The 18539-nt window shown below is 48.0% G+C and overlaps 1 protein-coding gene across 5 annotated transcripts in view; it reads left to right on the plus strand.

Annotated features, from left to right (window-relative positions):
• Positions 1-18539, plus strand: part of LOC116940979 (CLIP-associating protein 2-like) — a 79785-nt gene that overhangs the window by 45132 nt on the left and 16114 nt on the right. For all 5 annotated transcript variants that reach the window (XM_032951460.2, XM_076066119.1, XM_076066120.1 and 2 more), the window contains 4 exons: positions 1230-1371; positions 3368-3683; positions 5676-5875; positions 6646-6774. In XM_032951460.2, the coding sequence (XP_032807351.2) occupies positions 1230-1371; positions 3368-3683; positions 5676-5875; positions 6646-6774 (787 nt within the window). The remainder of the gene's footprint in view (positions 1-1229; positions 1372-3367; positions 3684-5675; positions 5876-6645; positions 6775-18539) is intronic.

The raw sequence follows: 18539 nt of genomic DNA on the forward strand, positions 1-18539 counted from the left end.
AGCCCTATCTTGTAAGATCTCGTAAGCAAAGCAACATTGGGCCAGGAGAGTCGTGCTTGTATGGGTGACTGAAGTGCATAACAGCTAAGTGGTGGTTTTTTTCGATTTAAAGCTTTCGTGACTGCAAGGATTCATCTTCTTTGGTTCTTTCGGTAAAGTCACGTAGAATGAGAATAAAATAATACATTGATAAAATAAACTAACACAATAAAATTTTCACGACGTTTCGGCCACAACACAAGCGGCCTTCATCAGACAGTCTCGTCCCTTCACCTGATGAAGGCCGCTTGTGTTGTGGCCGAAACGTCATGAGAATTTTATTGTGTTATTTTATTTTATCAATTTATTATTTTATTCTCATTCTACGTGACTTTACTGAAAGAACCAAAGAAGCTAAGTGGTGGGTAGTAAATAAAAAAATCCATTGCTCTAGTTTATTTCTATGTTCCCCATGACTATGTTACTTGCCTTCACCAACCCTCACTGACCAAAGTGGTGAATTATGGCCATATAATCACCTCGACCCCCACGGCGTGTGGAGACCCTCATCCAGCAGTGGATTAGAAAAGAGCTGTAAATATCCATGTATACATAACGCAAGTGGAAATTGGCATCTCTATTTATCAAAGCTGTCCGTGGGTGGATTTTTGGGCCAAAATGAGCCATATAACCTGTATGGTGCATGAAATATAAATAAAATGCAAGAAAAAACAATGAGGCATGCTGATTGCTGGCGCTTACTCCCTCTTCTGTACCTCTGGAGCTGCCATCGCATTCACTTGCAATTGCCGTGGCAAGGATTGGCCTACTAAGTCATTCTAGGCACTGCAAAACCTACAGCTGACCTCGTAAGGTGCAAAAGAATTCTCTCTCAAGACACAAAGGCCTATTGGGACTCATGTGCAGTGAAATCTTAACCCTAGCAGGTTCTTCCTGAAACCAAACCTTTAGACACGGTAAGGCTGTCCCGGCTAAATAATTGGCATTGTTGCCTGTCTTGAAATTGCCTTAATCAGGGATTAATCTTCAACTTAGCCTGCCAATCGTCGGTCCATATTTTCTCATCCAGTGCACTACATCCAGTATACCTTTAACTTTGACTGTGGCTACTCGTCACTCGCCACTTCCCTTAGTCTACTGTCGACCGAGCAAATATTTGGTGAGAAATTATACCTCTGCACCGTAATGCTGTCTGCGTGCACGTGCGCTTGTCTGCACGCGTGCGGCAGATTGATGCCGGATCTGGAGGCGGAGTCGGCGCCACGGGAAGATGACGAGTCGGCGCTGCGCAGCGTTGCCGAAGCTGCCTGTCAGCTCGGCTACCACGTCCTTGAGCCAGCGAGCCGGCTGCCGTGCAAGGAGAGCGACGCTGTGAGACCCGCACTGCAGCCGCACTGCAAGCGCGTCGACGTCCACCCCAACCATAAGCGCCACTCGCCACACGAGCACCCCAACCAGAGATTCATTTCAGTTGGGTCTGTCTGGTGGGAGACCCAGAAAATATTTCCACACTCGGCACACCACATCTAGGATACCTCTTGTTATGACTGTGGCTACTCCTCCAGTCTACCAGAGACCCGACGTATTCAATGACACATTTATCCTGAATTACAATGCACACCTACCCATCAGCACCACCTTTCATTCCTGAATAGGCAAACTTCTTATAATTTGACTGTCACACTGGCATATAATGTACTGCTCTTGTGTGCATTGTCATGGGATGGTTTGCGTCTGCTTTCATTGGTGGATGATGAACTTAAACCATAATGTTCCTGAAGCAATTTGTTTTGGATTATAACTGTGAATTCTGCACTCAAAGGCAAACACTCTGCCTTCAAGGAAACCCAATTTCTATTTATTGAGATGCTGGTATGTTTATCGATTAATTGCCATTTTGTTGTGCATTTGAAAATCAATGGGTTAGCCATCATAACAAGCCAAATAATTAGCGGTTTCCTGATAAAATATGCCTGAGTCATCGTGGTGGATATTCCTCGTTCCTATGGCAGCAGTAAGTCTGTCCATAGAACACCACTTGTTAACTTCCCACAAAGTTGTGATCCTAATTTTAAAAATCTGGAAAAGATGAACGGCTTTGGCCCCTGAATGACAACTGAACCTCACACCTCACCGTGAGTCACACAGTCTCATCACTCCACCACCTGCCTGAATGAATATAGAACAGTATGGATTTCTGAATTAATTCGGAGTGAATAACTGTAAACCAGAACGATCTAGTGGTTGCAGTGTTCCTTGGAAAATCTCTACTTAAGTCACTACCACTGGAGTCAGCTCATGGGGATGATACATCCTGCCTCGGCTCCGTGACTCGACGAGGGATTTAGCAAGAATCCACCATAATCCAGGGCAAACATGGTTTGACCTGGCAAGCTTTTAGTTTGTGTGCATCGCGAGATTAATTGCGGCGATACATGGACACTGTTGCCAGCGAGCACAGTGGAAGAATGTCGTTTGGCGCTTATCTCCCGCACGATGCATTTCACGACCGCGCGTGTACCGTGCGGTTTTTTGGCACGCTGACGAGGAGTGATGAATCGTGCGCGAGGGCGTGCCCCGATTGCCAGGACAGCACGTGCCACGCGCCTCGCGTCCCACCTCCCAGTGACATCGCGGCTTTAAGGGATCACGCTTGAAAACCTGAGGGCTCGCATCGCGAGGTTTTAACAGTCTCCCTGAGCCTCCTCCCCTTGTGTAGAGCTCCATGCATTGGAAAATTACACCGCTTCGTGCCAAATATGCGGTTGCATTCCCATTGACGCACGCACGCACGGTAATGCTAGGGGAGGTGCCACCACATTTGATGCCTGTTCGCTGCATTTGTGGCCCCGCTGCGTGGGGCAGTGTAAATAATTGATGCCGAAGTGCAGGTTAAGCATTTACGACTCGCTCGAGCCGTGTGTCTGTGCGTGCAATTGAATTTAGTAATGTTCGTCCCATTGCAATTAAGGAACTTTTTGGTCTTGCATTAGAGGGTTTACTTTAGAACGTTTAATTATATACACTGTATTACCTCGTAGTCATCCTCCCACCCCACGCTTGACACTTTTGGAAAAATTCCAAGGGACCTTTCTGTTGTGTTATTGGGTTGGACCACATGGGGGTTCCACACGATGTCTGATGTTTTGGTCCACACTTTTCTTCAGGTGCTGAATGGAACAGCTCATGGTTCTCCTTCGAATATTTTGTGTTGCCGGTTGTTTGCTGGTGTCTGGTGTAGGTGCCAAACAACATGCGGTACATATTAGAGAGCTGCACAGCATGACTCTGTAAACCTACAGGAAATGCTGGCTTTAGTGCTGCTGCTGCTGCTGCTGCTGCGTGTCTCACGACGCTGCGAGCGCAGGCATCTCGTGACAACGGCCTCGCCGCCTCCCTCACGGACGTGCGGGGGCCCTGCTCAGCCGATCGTGCCGACAGTCCGTCCCTCGTAGCGGCCCAGCCCAGAGCGGCACCTGTGGTGGCGGCTGCGGCAACTACGAGAGGGACGGCGACGAGCGGAACCGCCACCGCACCGCCCACGCAGGACGACGCCACCGCCAACGCCGTCAACACCACCGCCAGCGCCGCTTCCAGCGCTACCAGCATCGCCACGGCTACGGGCACCGTGAACGGCGCGTCGCCGCACGATCACGCGCGCACGACGTGCGCCACCGAGCCCGGTACCCGCCCGCTCGCCGACACTTAGCCACGCGATAACCATCGTCAACGGCTAATCTCCGTGTTTTGTAATTGTGAGCGTGGCAGCACTTCCTTTTAACAAACTCCTGATTGAATGAGTCGGCCGAGAAGAGAGATCGCTGATTTCAATCAGGTCCGGCTTGTTAAAAAAAAAAATGCCGTGCGTTCATTGTTAAAAGTCGTCCGTGGTTACCGTTCCGTAAAAAAAACAGTGGCAATAAAGTGCACTTGTAATTTAAAGAGGTTAACTATCGAATGTCATGTCGCCATTTAAAACAAATATAGACGTAATAAATTCAGTACAAACTATGAGCAATACTGTGGCTGGCATGTGACATGCAAGTGAGTACATTTCCATCAAGGCTTTTTTTTTCTTCTCCTCTTGCGCAATCCCTCTGCCTGGCTCCATTGCCTCCGCTCTGCGAGGCAGTGCCACGTGCCTCTATTCCTGCCCTCATAAACACAAGCCCATTGTTTGTTGTGAAAATAAGTACCACCCACCCACCATCACCCAGCTGCCTTGTGGGGCCCCTCCTGCATAGGGGCTTAGCCTGGTGCTGGTGGGGTTTGGGGGTGAGCGGTGATGGGGGAGGGGGGTGCTGGCCATACAGCTTGCCAAACACACGTGTCAATTGGCGAGATAAAGTGGAACGCTTTTTTTTTCACGCGCTCCAGTGAGCGAGCTTACGTGCTCACTCATGGGTGCGGAGCAATATGTTTTTCAATGCCACTGACCCATTCAGGACAAAAGGGCCAGACCTGACTAAAATATTTTCTACAGTGTTTATACTAAATATTTGTTGATGTTCAAAAGTTCAGCGCCGCTCAAAAGAACTTTGGCTTTCATGGGTTGGTAAAAAAATAACAGCATGTTATAGTGCCAATTTTAAGTTTTCCAGTGGTATTTTGAGATGAAACAAGGAAGTACCCTCACCCTGAATGCCCTTGTTCACTTTCACCAGTTTTAACTTTTTCGCTTTTAGACAAGATACACAGATAATTTCTGACACAGTGTGTACAGTTATATGGTTGAAACATTGAATTGGAAGCAATTTGTGTTTTTTTTGCGAATGGGGGCATTTGTGTTTGAAACAGATCAAAGGCTTAAAGTCATTGTTGTCTCCTGCTTTGACCCCTTCAACACGTGGTGGCCTGTGGGCTTGTTCTGTTAATGAGCAGGCTACATTTCATTGGGTTTTTTTTTAAGGCCCTGTGAATTTGCCTCGTTTCCATATGTGGAGCTCTCATTTATCCTTGTGGAAATATTATATATTTGTGGTCTTGCCTCAAGTAAATTAGAGAATTGCTTGACACGTGGATTTAGTGATTGCTAGTAATGGTGTGAAAACTTTTATTTGTTTTTTTTATGCATTGCTCAATAATTGTAAAATTTTCAATAATTTTATCCCTAATATGCTGTTGGTGTCATGCCAGTAGACAAAGTATTTATTTAGATCTGCAGAGCAGTGCACAGAAGCAGTTATCCTAGAACTACCTCAAAGACGCCTTCATGTGACCTCGGCCACATGTCATCTGAAGGTCACCTTGCTCTGCCACTGAAAGTAATGTTTGTCGCATTACAGTCAAACTCACATTTTTTTATTCTCAGAGGTGGAATTTAGCCAGACGCAGCGTAGAACGATTTTTTACGTGAACGGATTTTTGTGCGTGCGGTCATTGGTGACCAGGATGAGACCTCACCATACTTGAGAACCCGGTATAATCATAAGCGGCTACCTGGATTTGAACCCTGGATTTCAGTGGAGGCATCTCGGCGCTCCGACCTCTAAGCCGCCTTTGTATTACTCATTCTTAACAACCCACTCTTTATTTAAAAATGAAGAAAAAAACCCCCAAAACAACGATCGGGTTAAATGGGGGTGGGGGGGGGGTGTACGCTCGGCCGTAGACACGGACGGCGTTGGGAGGGCATGAGCGATGAGCGAACAACCGCGCGGTCGTCGCGATCGCAGGGGACGTGGCAGACGGGAGCGCTGCGCTGCCCGACATCCTTCGGGAGTTGTCGAGTGGGGCGGAAGGTGGCGAGCGGCAAGGCGAGCGGATGCGCGCCGCACTGCAGGACCTGTGGAGGCTGGCACACGATGGCTGGCTCACTGACAGCGGGTCCACGCCACTGCTGCTGACGCTCACCGATGCCGTCGCGGATCCTGATGTGAGTGTCTCGGAGGCACGGGGTGTGGGGGGGGGGAGAATGTGGTGTGTGTATGGGCAGGGGGGCGGGGGGACACAAGGGGTATGGAGCATAGGGATGGCACAGGGACACGGGAATTCAGGATGCAATGATGTAGGGCATGGTGATGTGGGAGATGGAGACATGGGGCATGTGGATATGGAGCATGGCAATAACGGGCATGGGGGAACGGGGTAGTCAAGGTACAGGAACTCCAGTCTTAGGATTTGTTGTGTGCGCCAGAGACTATGGAGAAAGTTCCAATTTGCTCCCAAGCTTGTACGTTTGAGATGGATTTGCTTCATACCAGGAATCTGAAAAAAGTATAAAGGTGCTGTGCTGTTATTTCCGGAAGAAGGGCCTCCACCAAAGGGAGCTCTCCAGTTACCCTCGAGAGGGAATTTTTGGCCTACTCTTTTATGCTGGCCAGACGTCTTGGAAGACGTAAGGCGTGGGACTACCCACGCTTTACCCCACCATACATGACCTACCAATTGACTGTGGTGTATCCATTTAAACTGCTGGCTGGGCAGAGGTGCCAGGGGGGACGGGGGTGGGTGAAGTTGATAAATGTGCTCATCGTCATGACTGCTGCACCAGGAGATTGAACCGGCTGCCTTTTAACCGTTACACGAAGGCAGCATCCCTACCACATGAACATATTTTATTCTCCGAGTGAGAATGAGAGATCCTGTGATGGGGGCATCCTGTGATGTACACGTGTGTTCTCGCCTGTCGCTCTGTGCGAGCAGCACACAGTGCGCATGCTCGCGCTGCACGTGCTGCGGGAGATGGCGCTGAACCGGCCCGAGTCCTTCGCAAGCCATGTGGAGGTCGCCGTGATCCGGACTCTGGAGGCCCACCGTGACCCCCACAAGGAGGTGAGCTCGGTCACCTCGGCCGGAAAAAATAACACGAACAAATATACAGCATTGGCAAGTACGGAACACTCACGGCAGGTCGGCCCAGTGATGTAGCCAGGTTGGCGTGGGCCCTGGTGGTGGAAGGAATGCAATGGGGGGGCCCCCTGTACAATGTTTACCTCCCATCTTCGTAGCCTGGCACCTAGGCGACATTCTATCCGTGAGTCACTGATAGACATGGGCAACGCACGGACTAAAATAGGGATCGAGACCTGTGAACTTGCAAAGAAACCAATAGGTTTCCATGCATATGGATTGCATGTGTAATATTCAATGTTTTTTTTTTATCTGTGCATGGCGGAGGGGCGAGGGAAGTGGGGTGAATTGTTACTCCTATAGCAAATACGCTCGTAAACTGCAGCTTCACTCTATCTGCATCCACCGTGCAAGTTTTATTCTGAAGCTAGTTACTTAGCAGTGGTATGATACTCAGGGTCACCTCTTCAATGTCTCGTCCCAGTGCGGTCTATCATTATCCCTCGAGAGAATGAGCAGTGTTCATGACAATATGTGGTGGTAGGGTGAGTGATGTGGGTTTATAATGGAATGAGGTTCATCGGTTCACACCTAAGTTCAATTCCTGGCTGTGACGAATATAAGTGGCTGGACTCCTCCTTCACTGAACCACACTGACCAGTGTGGTGAAGTACGGTTCAACAATGCCCATGCGTAACATAGCCATGTAGAACTTCATACACGAATGACCAAAAGAATCACATCTCCACAATTCCACGTGCATTTGGTCAGCAAAACCAGCATGGCGTGGAGATAGAAGTTAAACCAAACTTTAGTGGAGATGAAAAGATATTGTTTATGTGGACCTATGCGAGCACAGCTTGTCCTTGTTTGCCTTAGGGAGAGAGAGAGAGCGGGTAGAGAATGTGTTTGTAAAATAACGGCAAACGTCGATAAGAACTCCGTGATGTCCTCAAGTGGCTCCTGGGGTGTAATGAGACGATAACGACGGCATTCAAATCGTTATCATGAGAACGCCCCAATCTTAGTCTCCAGCGATAAACCAGCACAATGTGTTCATGTGGAACCAATTTTCACAGCAAATTAAGGTGCATTAAATGCAAGATACGAATTATTGTTATAAGCTAGTCATCGGCGATGTTGTATATGTCGCTCCTTTCGTGGATCAGTGGCACAGTGGTTCGTGTACCGCACTCTCAACCCGGCCACCTGCATTTGAATCCCAGCCATGGTCAACATCAGTGGCGAGTGCAACTTTAACCAGTCCTCAACCCCCCCTTCATCAATTCTTGCCTATATCCTCTGGATCATTACGGTAAATAAGAAAGTGAAATGGATTTGGACCTTGTCCTCAGAATCTGAATATTTATTTATACTGGAGGAATCCCATGAGCTATTGAGCTCTTTTTCATATATGTCTAGTAGGGGTGGTTCAGAACGTTACAACCTCAGCCTGTGGTCGAGGCTAGTGATGGATTTCAGCCAAAGGAGGGAACATGCTTTAAAGGATGTCTGCTGCGGAGATGGAGGGATTAATCAGCTCATGTGCAGATGCCACGTGAAATGTTGCATCGTGAGACCGTGAGAGATGGCGGTGGCTTGCGGAGGCTAAAATGCAGCAGTGGCTAGAGCAGAGTTGATAATGGTCATTATTTTTATTTGATAAAATTTGAAGTTTATTCTTCAAGAGCTCCTCTACTTCACACAAAAGCAGTGCGTTTATAAACAAGCAAAATTGAACAAAAGTAAACTCGCAAAGAAGTGCAGCTGTTCACCAAGACTCATTCGTACTCAATATTTCATTCTTGTTTACTTTACTAAGCAGTTTGTGCACTGTGCAAATGCTCCTTTTGTCATGTAAGAAATGTGATAGGTTCAAATTGCTACTTGAACAGACAGTCTTATGTTTACATGTGATGGTATCTCGCGTTGTTGACATTCAGAGGAATTGAAAGATAGTCCACATTGTAATCACAAAATACTTTCACCCTTATTCTACACACATAAGTCGTCTGAAAGCGATCCCCTTGGTATGATATCCGCAAAAGCCAAATAAAAGCTTCCTGCGCAAGGGGACTTTCTGAAGCTGCACAAGCATCCAAAGTTTGCATTAATTTGCACTCCGCTAATCAGCGGCTATTCACCATGATGATGATCATCATCTTCAGCCACGGTTATTCCACTACTGGATGAGGGCCTCACGAAGCCGCCACCATCTCCCGCGTTTCCACGATATAATAATCCACCTCACACCTGCACCCGAGCCGATTTCATTGCTCCGTCACTATTATTGACCATCGGCCATCATTCCTTCTAGCGACGCGTCCTGCTCAAGCCTGAGTTAAGTATTTTATCTACATATATTTTTGAGTTCAAGCATTCCTCTTTTCGTCTCAATATGATTCCAAGCATGCTTGGATAGTGGCTCTTAATATATTAATGATTCAAATTGCGATCAAAGAAAAAGCATTCCACTGAAGCTGCAGTCCTTTTCAAGATTCTGCGTTACAGTTTGACTGCGCTTAAGATTCAGCTTGTTTCGCATTACGCGCACACCTGTGCGCACCTGTGTGCACCTCAGAATGAGGAAGTGGAAAGGCATTGCAGTACACATCTCTTCCTCCACCCATCCCATCTTTTTGGAGCATTCCGTGTCAGTAAAAAATGTTATCTAATCCACTTCACCGGTACGGCATGTTCTAAAATCTAGACTTCCGTTAGTGCAGCAACACGCCTGAAGTAAAATGAAAATTTCGTAAATCGGAATGGCTTTTCCCATTTAATACAAAAATTAGGGATGCGTTTTGGACAGTCATTACAACTCTACTACTAGCCTAAAATATACATCTATATAACTTCTCACAATCAAAAAATTAATAATGAATGTAAATATTTAAACGATTCAATTATATTTTGATGTAAAGCTTTCGTGACTGCAGGGATTCATATTCTTGGTTCTTTCGGTAAAGTCACGTAGAAGGAAAACAATAAAATAATTGTGTTGCAGTCGAAACGTCGTGAGAATTTTATTGTTTTGTATTTTCATTATTTTATTGTTTCCCTTCTATGTGACTTTACCGAAAGAACCAAGAATATGAATCCCTGCAGTCACGAAAGCTTTAAATCAAAATTTAACCGCCTCTACGGGGAGGGTTTCCACATAACTTTGAGATCCTTCAACAAACTCCGTGATAAGAAGGCTCAGCTGATCGAGTCTCTCACCTTCCTGAAGAGATGCCGCAACTCTGGGGTAATACCAATCGCATTTACACTGACCTCTGCTGCTGTAACTTCTTCTAATGCGAAACGAATTCTTTCCAGAACTAGCTTAGCTCTTATGTCAGAGAAAATCAGACTTATACGCACCGAACTAGATCAGTTAGACAAGACTTTACCGAAAGAACCAAGAATATGATTAAATGATAATGAATTTAAAACGAAAACTATTAACCTTTTCAGGGAACTCACCAACAGATCTGCTGCATGTTGAAATGATGTGGAGGCATTGCTTTTGCACTGTGGGGACACCGTGGGGACACCGTGACGCAGTCGCGGATGGATCACGCAGCCTCCCGGGTGCTCCATGCTTGATTTCGTTAACGCGCAAATTCGATTTCGTTACTCAAAAAGTGTACATAATGTCAATTGCGTGAACTTGAAATTTAGTAAATTGAACGTTGGTAAATCGAGGGACACCTGTCCAACATGCTTTGGCCAGAACACCTACAACAACAACAACTGCCATTCGCCTCTAAGTGGCGGTGACGTCACCACGACGCTTGTGCCAGGCAATGTGCACCTTGAGGCCACGTGAAGTGTCGAACGCCCGCTGGCAGGAGGTCCCGGGTGAGACCCAGGTGCCATGGGTCGACTGACTGAGATAACTGGCTGATGCACCACCTGTGCCCCCTACTGTGCGAACTTGCTGTGCTTTAGCCACCCGGCGCTCCGCTCGTTGTTGTGAGCGTCGCTCCTCCACCCTCCGTTGTTGTTGGAGGGCTACTGCCCAGTAGCGTCCTTCACGAGCCTCCTCCACAGAGGCCGATCTTGACACCGCTGGTACCAGTCATCGGCAAGTCCACTCCGCTCCACATCCTCCTGTATCACATCACTACAGCTCTTCTCTAGCCCGTGCCGCGCCCGTTTAGCTCCCTCGATCCGGCCGAACAAAAGCTGTTTAGGCATGCGGTGGCTGGGCATGTGGGCTACATGACCCAGACAACGCAGCCTTGCCTGCTGGAGGAGCTCACCGATGGGACTTTGTCCAGATCTTTCAAGGATTTGTGAGCTCCTCACACAATCCAGCCTGGTTAAACCCAGTATGGATCGTAGGCAGGCCAGCCTAAATGTTTCTAACTGGTTAAGATGCTCCATTAGGGGGGTCCACGTTTCGCAAGCATAGAGAAGGGAGGGAATGACTGTGGCCGAAAAGACCTGAAGCTTCGTGTGGAGCGACGGAACAGGTAGCTTCCACACAGTGTTACGCAACCGATGAAAAGATAATGCCGCTCGACTGATTCGGAGTGAGACCTCTGCTGTTAAACCGGAGCTGGTCATGAGCACACTGCCCAGGTATGGGAAACTCTCCACTCTCTCCACAACTGCCCTATCACAAATTGGGAGTTGTGGGGGTGGAGTTCCCGATGGTACAAAATACCCAGGCAGGTGCTTAGTTTTGGTGGGGCTGATGGTAAGGCCCCACCTCTTAGTGGCAAGCTCCAGGTTCAGCAGCAGCGCCTCCAACTCCTCCTCTGAGTGAGCAGCAATTACCATATCATCGGCATACATAACATGGTTGAGCAATCGGGAGCCATCCCTTGACCGCACCCGGACATCGATCAGCCTCCCATTTTATTTGTACCAGATGGAAATTCCTCCGGTACAGCTATTGAAGGCTTCACGAACTACGTGGTCGAAATAGATGTTAAATAATGTGGGAGCCAGAGGACATCCTTGTTGCACCCCAAGGTGTACAGGGAATGGCTCCGACTCCCGGCCACGTAGTTTCCTAATGATCGTGAGCAGAGGGTCAGGGACTCCGAAAGCACGAAGAACAACCCAGAGCCCAGGCCTACTGATGGTATCATAGGCCTTGACCAGGTCAATAACGCAGAGATGTAGGTCTTGTTGGAATTCCCTACACCTCTGTTGTCGCAGATGGACAGAAAATATGGCATCTGTGCAGGACCGCCCTTTCCTGAAACTGCATTGGGGCTCCGCAAGCCTCTCCTCAGTGTGCCTAGCAAGGCGATGTTGAATTATCCTTGCCAGGACCTTTCCCGGCACACTTAGGAGTGAGATGCCCCTGTAGTTGTTACAGTCTGTGGAACCCGTCCAGTGGTCCAGACTGTTGTTATGATGTCATGTAGGACAGTCTGTGCACAAACGCCACCCTCCCTCAGCATTTTGCGAGGGAGATCATCTCTGCCCGGTGCCTTTCCTGGTCTCAGACTCTGGATCGCTTTCAGTACTTCCTCAACAGATGGCACCTCAGCCAGCCACTCACAGGGGGTGACTTCTTCCAATATTTGAGGCACCGCAGCCTCGGCAGGGTCATCCCTACTTTGTCCCACGTTGTTTTCCAGGCTGAGAGATTTCCCCACCCCCAGGACCTCACAGAAATGCTCAGCAAATCTGCAAACCTGTTTCTGGGGGTCGGAGATTGGATCACCGTTCTTTCCCCTAAAGATGGTAATAGGTGTGGCGCTGCAAGTTACTTTTTTGATGGAATTAAAGAGCGATTTGTGATCGCGGGCCATTGAGGCAGACTCCATCTCCTCAGCAACCCGCGACCACCACCCATCCTTACAGCGCCTCACGGCTCTCCGAACCTCCAAGCGAAGGCTCCGGTAAGCCTCTTCATTCTCTGACGTGGGATGCTGTAGCCGATGAGAGTGGGCCTGTCGCTTTTTCTCAGCCAGCTTGAACAACTCCTCTGTCAGCCAGGGTCTCTGGGGAGGTCTGGACCGTGTACCCAAAGCAGCCATTGCAGCTGCATGAACCGCAGTCCTAAACCACGCCCATTTCCCCTCGACATCAGGAGGAGTTGGGGCGATGCCAACCCCAGCCACAAGCGATGATGAAATTCTCGCTTGCAACTTTCATCCGCTAGCTGAGACCATGCCACTATGGGTTTGAATGGGGTCTTGGGTGTACACCCACCACCGGAGTGGAAGAATGGCAGGCGCATCTTACAGATGACAAGTCGATGGTCAGTGGGCAGATCAGCTCCACGGTAGGTCCTGGTGTCAAGGACATGGGCCCGCATCAGCTGTTCCGTCACTATGTAGTCCAACAGATATTCCTGCTTGGACCCGGCATGCATCCATGATGTTGTGTGGATGCGCCGATGCCTGAACAGCGTGTTGGTAATTACAAGCCCATGGGCTGCACAAAAATCTAGCAGCCTCCTGCCGTTGTTATTAAACTGATCTGGCCCATGCCTTCCAATCACTCCAGACCAGGTGCCAGCATCATGACCAACTCGGGCATTGAAATCACCCAACAAGATGACTCTATCCCGAGGGGCCACCTGAGCTAGCACCTGTGACAGAAGGTCATAGAATGCACATGACTCATCAGCCTTGCCTGCATCCCTCCACGGATGTTCGTCTTCGGTGGGGGCATAAGTAACCACGACCACCACTCCTCGCCTCTGGTTGATGGGAAGGCGAGCCCAAAGTAGTCTGGGGCTTATACAGTGAGGGAAACAAGTATTTGATCCCCTGCTGATTTTGTACGTTTGCCCACTGACAAAGAAATTATCAGTCTATAATTTTAATGGTAGTTTTATTTGAACAGTGAGAGACAGAATAACAACAACAAAATCCAGAAAAAAACGCATGTCAAAAATGTTATGAATTGATTTGCATTTTAATGAGGGAAATAAGTATTTGACCCCTCTGCAAAACATGACTTAGTACTTGGTGGCAAAACCCTTGTTGGCAATCACAGAGGTCAGACGTTTCTTGTAGTTGGCCACCAGGTTTACACACATCTCAGGAGGGATGTTGTCCCACTCCTCTTTGCAGATCTTCTCCAAGTCATTAAGGTTTCGAGGCTGACGTTTGGCAACTCGAACCTTCAGCTCCCTCCACAGATTTTCTATGGGATTAAGGTCTGGAGACTGGCTAGGCCACTCCAGGACCTTATTGTGCTTCTTCTTGAGCCACTCCTTTGTTGCCTTGGCCGTGTGTTTTGGGTCATTGTCATGCTGGAATACCCATCCACGACCCATTTTCAATGCCCTGGCAGAGGGAAGGAGGTTCTCACCCAAGATTTGACGGTACATGGCCCCGTCCATCGTCCCTTTGATGCGGTGAAGTTGTCCTGTACCCTTAGCAGAAAAACAGCCCCAAAGCATAATGTTTCCACCTCCATGTTTGACGGTGGGGATGGTGTTCTTGTGGTCATAGGCAGCATTCCTCCTCCTCCAAACACGGCGAGTTGAGTTGATGCCAAAGTGCTCCATTTTGGTCTCATCTGACCACAACACTTTCACCCAGTTGTCCTCTGAATCATTCAGATGTTCATTGGAAAACTTCAGACGGGCATGTATATGTGCTTTCTTGAGCAGGGGGACCTTGCTAGCGCTGCAGGATTTCAGTCCTTCACGGCATAGTGTGTTACCATTTGTTTTCTTGGTGACTATGGTCCCAGCTGCCTTGAGATCATTGACAAGATCCTCCCGTGTAGTTCTGGGCTGATTCCTCACCGTTCTCATGATCATTGCAACTCCACGAGGTGAGATCTTGCATGGAGCCCCAGGCCGAGGGAGATTGACAGTTCTTTTGTGTTTCTTCCATTTGCGAATAATCGCACCAACTGTTGTCACATTCTCACCAAGTTGCTTGGCAATGGTCGTGTAGCCCATTCCAGCCTTGTGTAGGTCTACAATCTTGTCCCTGACATCCTTGGAGAGCTCTTTGGTCTTGGCCATGGTGGAGAGTTTGGAATCTGATTGATTGATTGCTTCTGTGGACAGGTGTCTTTTATATAGGTAACACGCTGAGATTACGAGCACTCCCTTTAAGAGTGTACTCCTAATCTCAGCTCGTTACCTGTATAAGAGACACCTGGGAGCCAGAAATCTTTCTGATTGACAGGGGGTCAAATACTTATTTCCCTCATTAAAATGCAAATCAATTTATAACATTTTTGACATGCGTTTTTCTGCATTTTTTTGTTGTTATTCTGTCTCTCACTGTTCAAATAAAACTACCATTAAAATTATAGACTGATCATTTCTTTGTCAGTGGGCAAACGTACAAAATCAGCAGGGGATCAAATACTTTTTTCCCTCACTGTAGCTTCCCACACCTCACCGCCACGCTCCCACGCCCCCTTCATTCTTTTGTTCAGAAGAAGAGCCACTCCCTGTTGTTTGCCAGTCTGCTGCCCCGAGAAGAGGACTATCCACCCCTCATGGTGGCAGGAGTCAGAGCCGGTCCACCGGACCTCCTGAATACCACAAAGATCCAGGCGGTACCGGTCCAGCTCCCGACAGAGAAGTGGCAGCCTCTCCTCCGCAGTGAGCGTTTGAACATTCCACGTGGCCACACGTAATGGTTTTTTGTTGTTTCTGGAGGAGCCCCGAGGGTAAGGATTCAGTCTCCTGGCTCCGCCAAATGGGGTTTGACCAGGAGACGTCATAGACGCCTGTCCCCCCGGGGCCTCCAGCACAAGCTTATTAATTACATTTTTCAGTCGTGGTTTAGTGGTAATTAATTGAAGGTGGAGGGGTTACCAGCCCCTCACACCCGTCCAGAGCCCCCATTTGGCCACTGTGGTGATTACAAAGGCCATGAGGGGAAAGGACAGTTTAAATTGGCCCTCCCCCCACGGCACTGCCCACCACAGCGTTGCAGCCCGGCACCACGAGGAGGTAGGGGGTTGTTTTTGCCGGACACCTCGCTCATAGTGAGACACACATGAGACATGTCTCTGGACCTCGACAAAATATTTCATTTGTTGGTACTACCTGAGACAGAAATACTTGAATTTTAACATTTAAATTGTTTAAGTTAATTAATTTAACATTATCCGTATGTAATACATTTATGATCACATACTCCACTTGTACTATACATATACAGAAATGCCTATCACAAAATATTTGCCACTGAATTGAATACTGAATTATCCTCTGGGTCCTGGACTAATCAGCCTGGTAACAGAAAACGAGGTGTTTCAATAACTAAGGAGACGTTTAATACATCTGTGCCATATGTCAGCGCTATTTCAGTACCAACCGAGTATTAAATGGGGCGCTACTCCCCATAGTTGTGTGCAATCTTTCGTTTTTTTAAAATTTTCAGCTAATTGGAAGATGGGTCAAAATATTGTAATATGGTGGTGGCCTTGCACAAATGCACTTCAACATAACAGCGAGCGAGCTGTATTTCACCTGCTTAGGGTGTAAACACAAGATGTGAGCTTTATATGAAGAATGAAGCTGCAAATTTATGAAAACTGGTCGAATTGTTACAATATTTATAATTGGGTGGAATGACTGCATTGAGACAAAAGTGCATCACCTACTCTGTAGGAATCTGGCAGATGAGGTGAGGAGAATGCAAAATCCCGTTTGCTGTAGCATCTTCTTTTAAACATATATCCCCGTGACTCCTATTATGTGTGATACAGCTGATTTAATTCCTACTTTCCCGTCATCAAAATCAATTCAACCTCTCCGCACGAGTGGCATTGGCCTCAAATCAAAACATCAACCGGCCTTGCACTTCATAGCAAACACGCTCATGATTGTAAACGCTGTCATGCTTCATCAAGGTGTCACCAGGCCCTGCCACTCCAGCTCCTCTCGGATGGCGGGGGTCAGGAGGAGTTGTTGTGCGAGGGGGGGGGGGGCTCCCTAACAGTGATGGTCCCAGCTAAGGAGAGCGAACGTGGGGGGGGTGGGGGACCAAAGGGACATATGGTGGTGCAGAGCCCAGCCCAGCAGCCCTCTAGCGCTGGCAGCTTCATTCCTTGATACATTTAATGCCTGTGAGAGATCCAATTCGATGGTTTGCCTTGTCTCGTGACGCGATGCCGATAGCAACATCGGGATAAACTTGGGGTAAAGTTGTGCAACATTGAAGGAGGAAACAAAAACTCGCGTTCACCTGCTCGATCGATCTGGAACTCGCTCAATCTCGCTCAGAGTGTGGCGTGCGAGCAACAGGCCGCTGCCGAGACGCCGTAACCCCGCGGTAACGTTCCACCAGTGCTGCCCCGACGGACGTAGACCGCCCACCGCGCTGCCGAATTCCAGCACTGCTTGGGTTGTGGGTCACTCGAGGGCGGCTGACCACTCGAGACTGGGGCCGGTAGATCCCTGGACAAGATTGGGATGAGGCAGAGAGAGAGATAGAGGGGTACTGCTGCCGAAGCCACGCGTCCCTTTGTGTGAAGCATGTCCTAGTAGAGATTGTTAATATTAATGACAGGACTGTTGATTTTAAAATGTTGTGTTTTGTATTTGTCCCTATGTGTTCATGATACGTTATCAAAATGTAAAGTTGCGTAGTTGTCTTACATTAAAGCAATCGCGTAAGTAAGAACTATTACTGGGAGACATTTATGCAGGAATGTATAATAAAACCATACGTCCAATAATAAAGACAATTGATAAGGATAACTAGAGAAAGGCAAGTTAGGTGTTTTTTTGTGACATGCGATGAGAAATCAAGAGACTGAATATAAATGGGAAAATTATAGGTACAAGATGCTGGTGAAGACAGCAAATTAAGTTGCATAAGCAGTTTAAACAATTGGATGCAACTGGGACTAATGCAAAGTGCTTGACCGAGATAAACGGAAGGAAGGCCGTGATCGCCGACATCTTTGAGAAAGGGCATGGCTCATAGAGAGAGAGAGATATCCAATAATATTGGAGGGATACAAATAATATGCTGAATGCGTGACATTGATTAGATACCGGATTCCAATTTGCATTCGTAACTGACTCGCGTCACCTCTCAAGTCAATGGCAAAGTCGCCCGGTGATTCGCACAATCCCTCTGCGTGCAACCGTCTCTGCGTCTTGTCACAAGCGACCCGCCATAGAGAAAAAAAAACATTCCAGCAGGAACACGAGGTCGTAACTGGAAAAGAACAATACATGAATAAACAACTGCAGAGATAATAAACGCTATCTCAGTGAGCTGCACGTGTGCATGTCGTTTCGTGTATGTCTCCGAGTTTTGGTGTGTGTGTGTTTTGGTAATGGCTACTGCGTGTATGTATGTGGGTTGTGGCTCGTGTGTGTGGTGTTTGTGTGTGCGGGTTTGCTGTGCTTGCGTGTGGCTTTGCCCTGAAGCTACACGACGCCCCAGGGTCATCCTAGGCTGCTTGGCGCATGGCACACCTGCCGCCCGGCACGCTGCCTGGCTTGTGCCTGCATAATTAGTCTGCGCTATCAGCCCACAACATCTCCACGGAACTGCATGGGGCCGGGCGAAGTCTGTCTGCTCGCGTGGGCTTCACTCGGCTATTGAAAAGGGGATCTTTGGCGTACCGGGTCTCCCCTGTTCCATTGGGGGTGGTGTAAGAATAATTCAGCACCGGTATTCGGAGATGAGATATGGGACTGTGAGTGCCATGGGTGTCTGGACAACCACCAACATTTTTCAGATATTGCTTAGAGACCCTTGATCATTTTTAACAAAAATCATGCGCTATTCAGTTGTCCTCAATTTCTTTTAAATATGGAGCATCGGACAGAAGTCTTTCAAAGTGTAGGAGGG

Source organism: Petromyzon marinus, chromosome 10 (genome assembly GCF_048934315.1).
Source record: "Petromyzon marinus isolate PM22_M1 ecotype Great Lakes invasive population chromosome 10, UKy_Petmar_22M1.pri1.0, whole genome shotgun sequence".
NCBI classification, from domain to species: domain Eukaryota; kingdom Metazoa; phylum Chordata; class Hyperoartia; order Petromyzontiformes; family Petromyzontidae; genus Petromyzon; species Petromyzon marinus.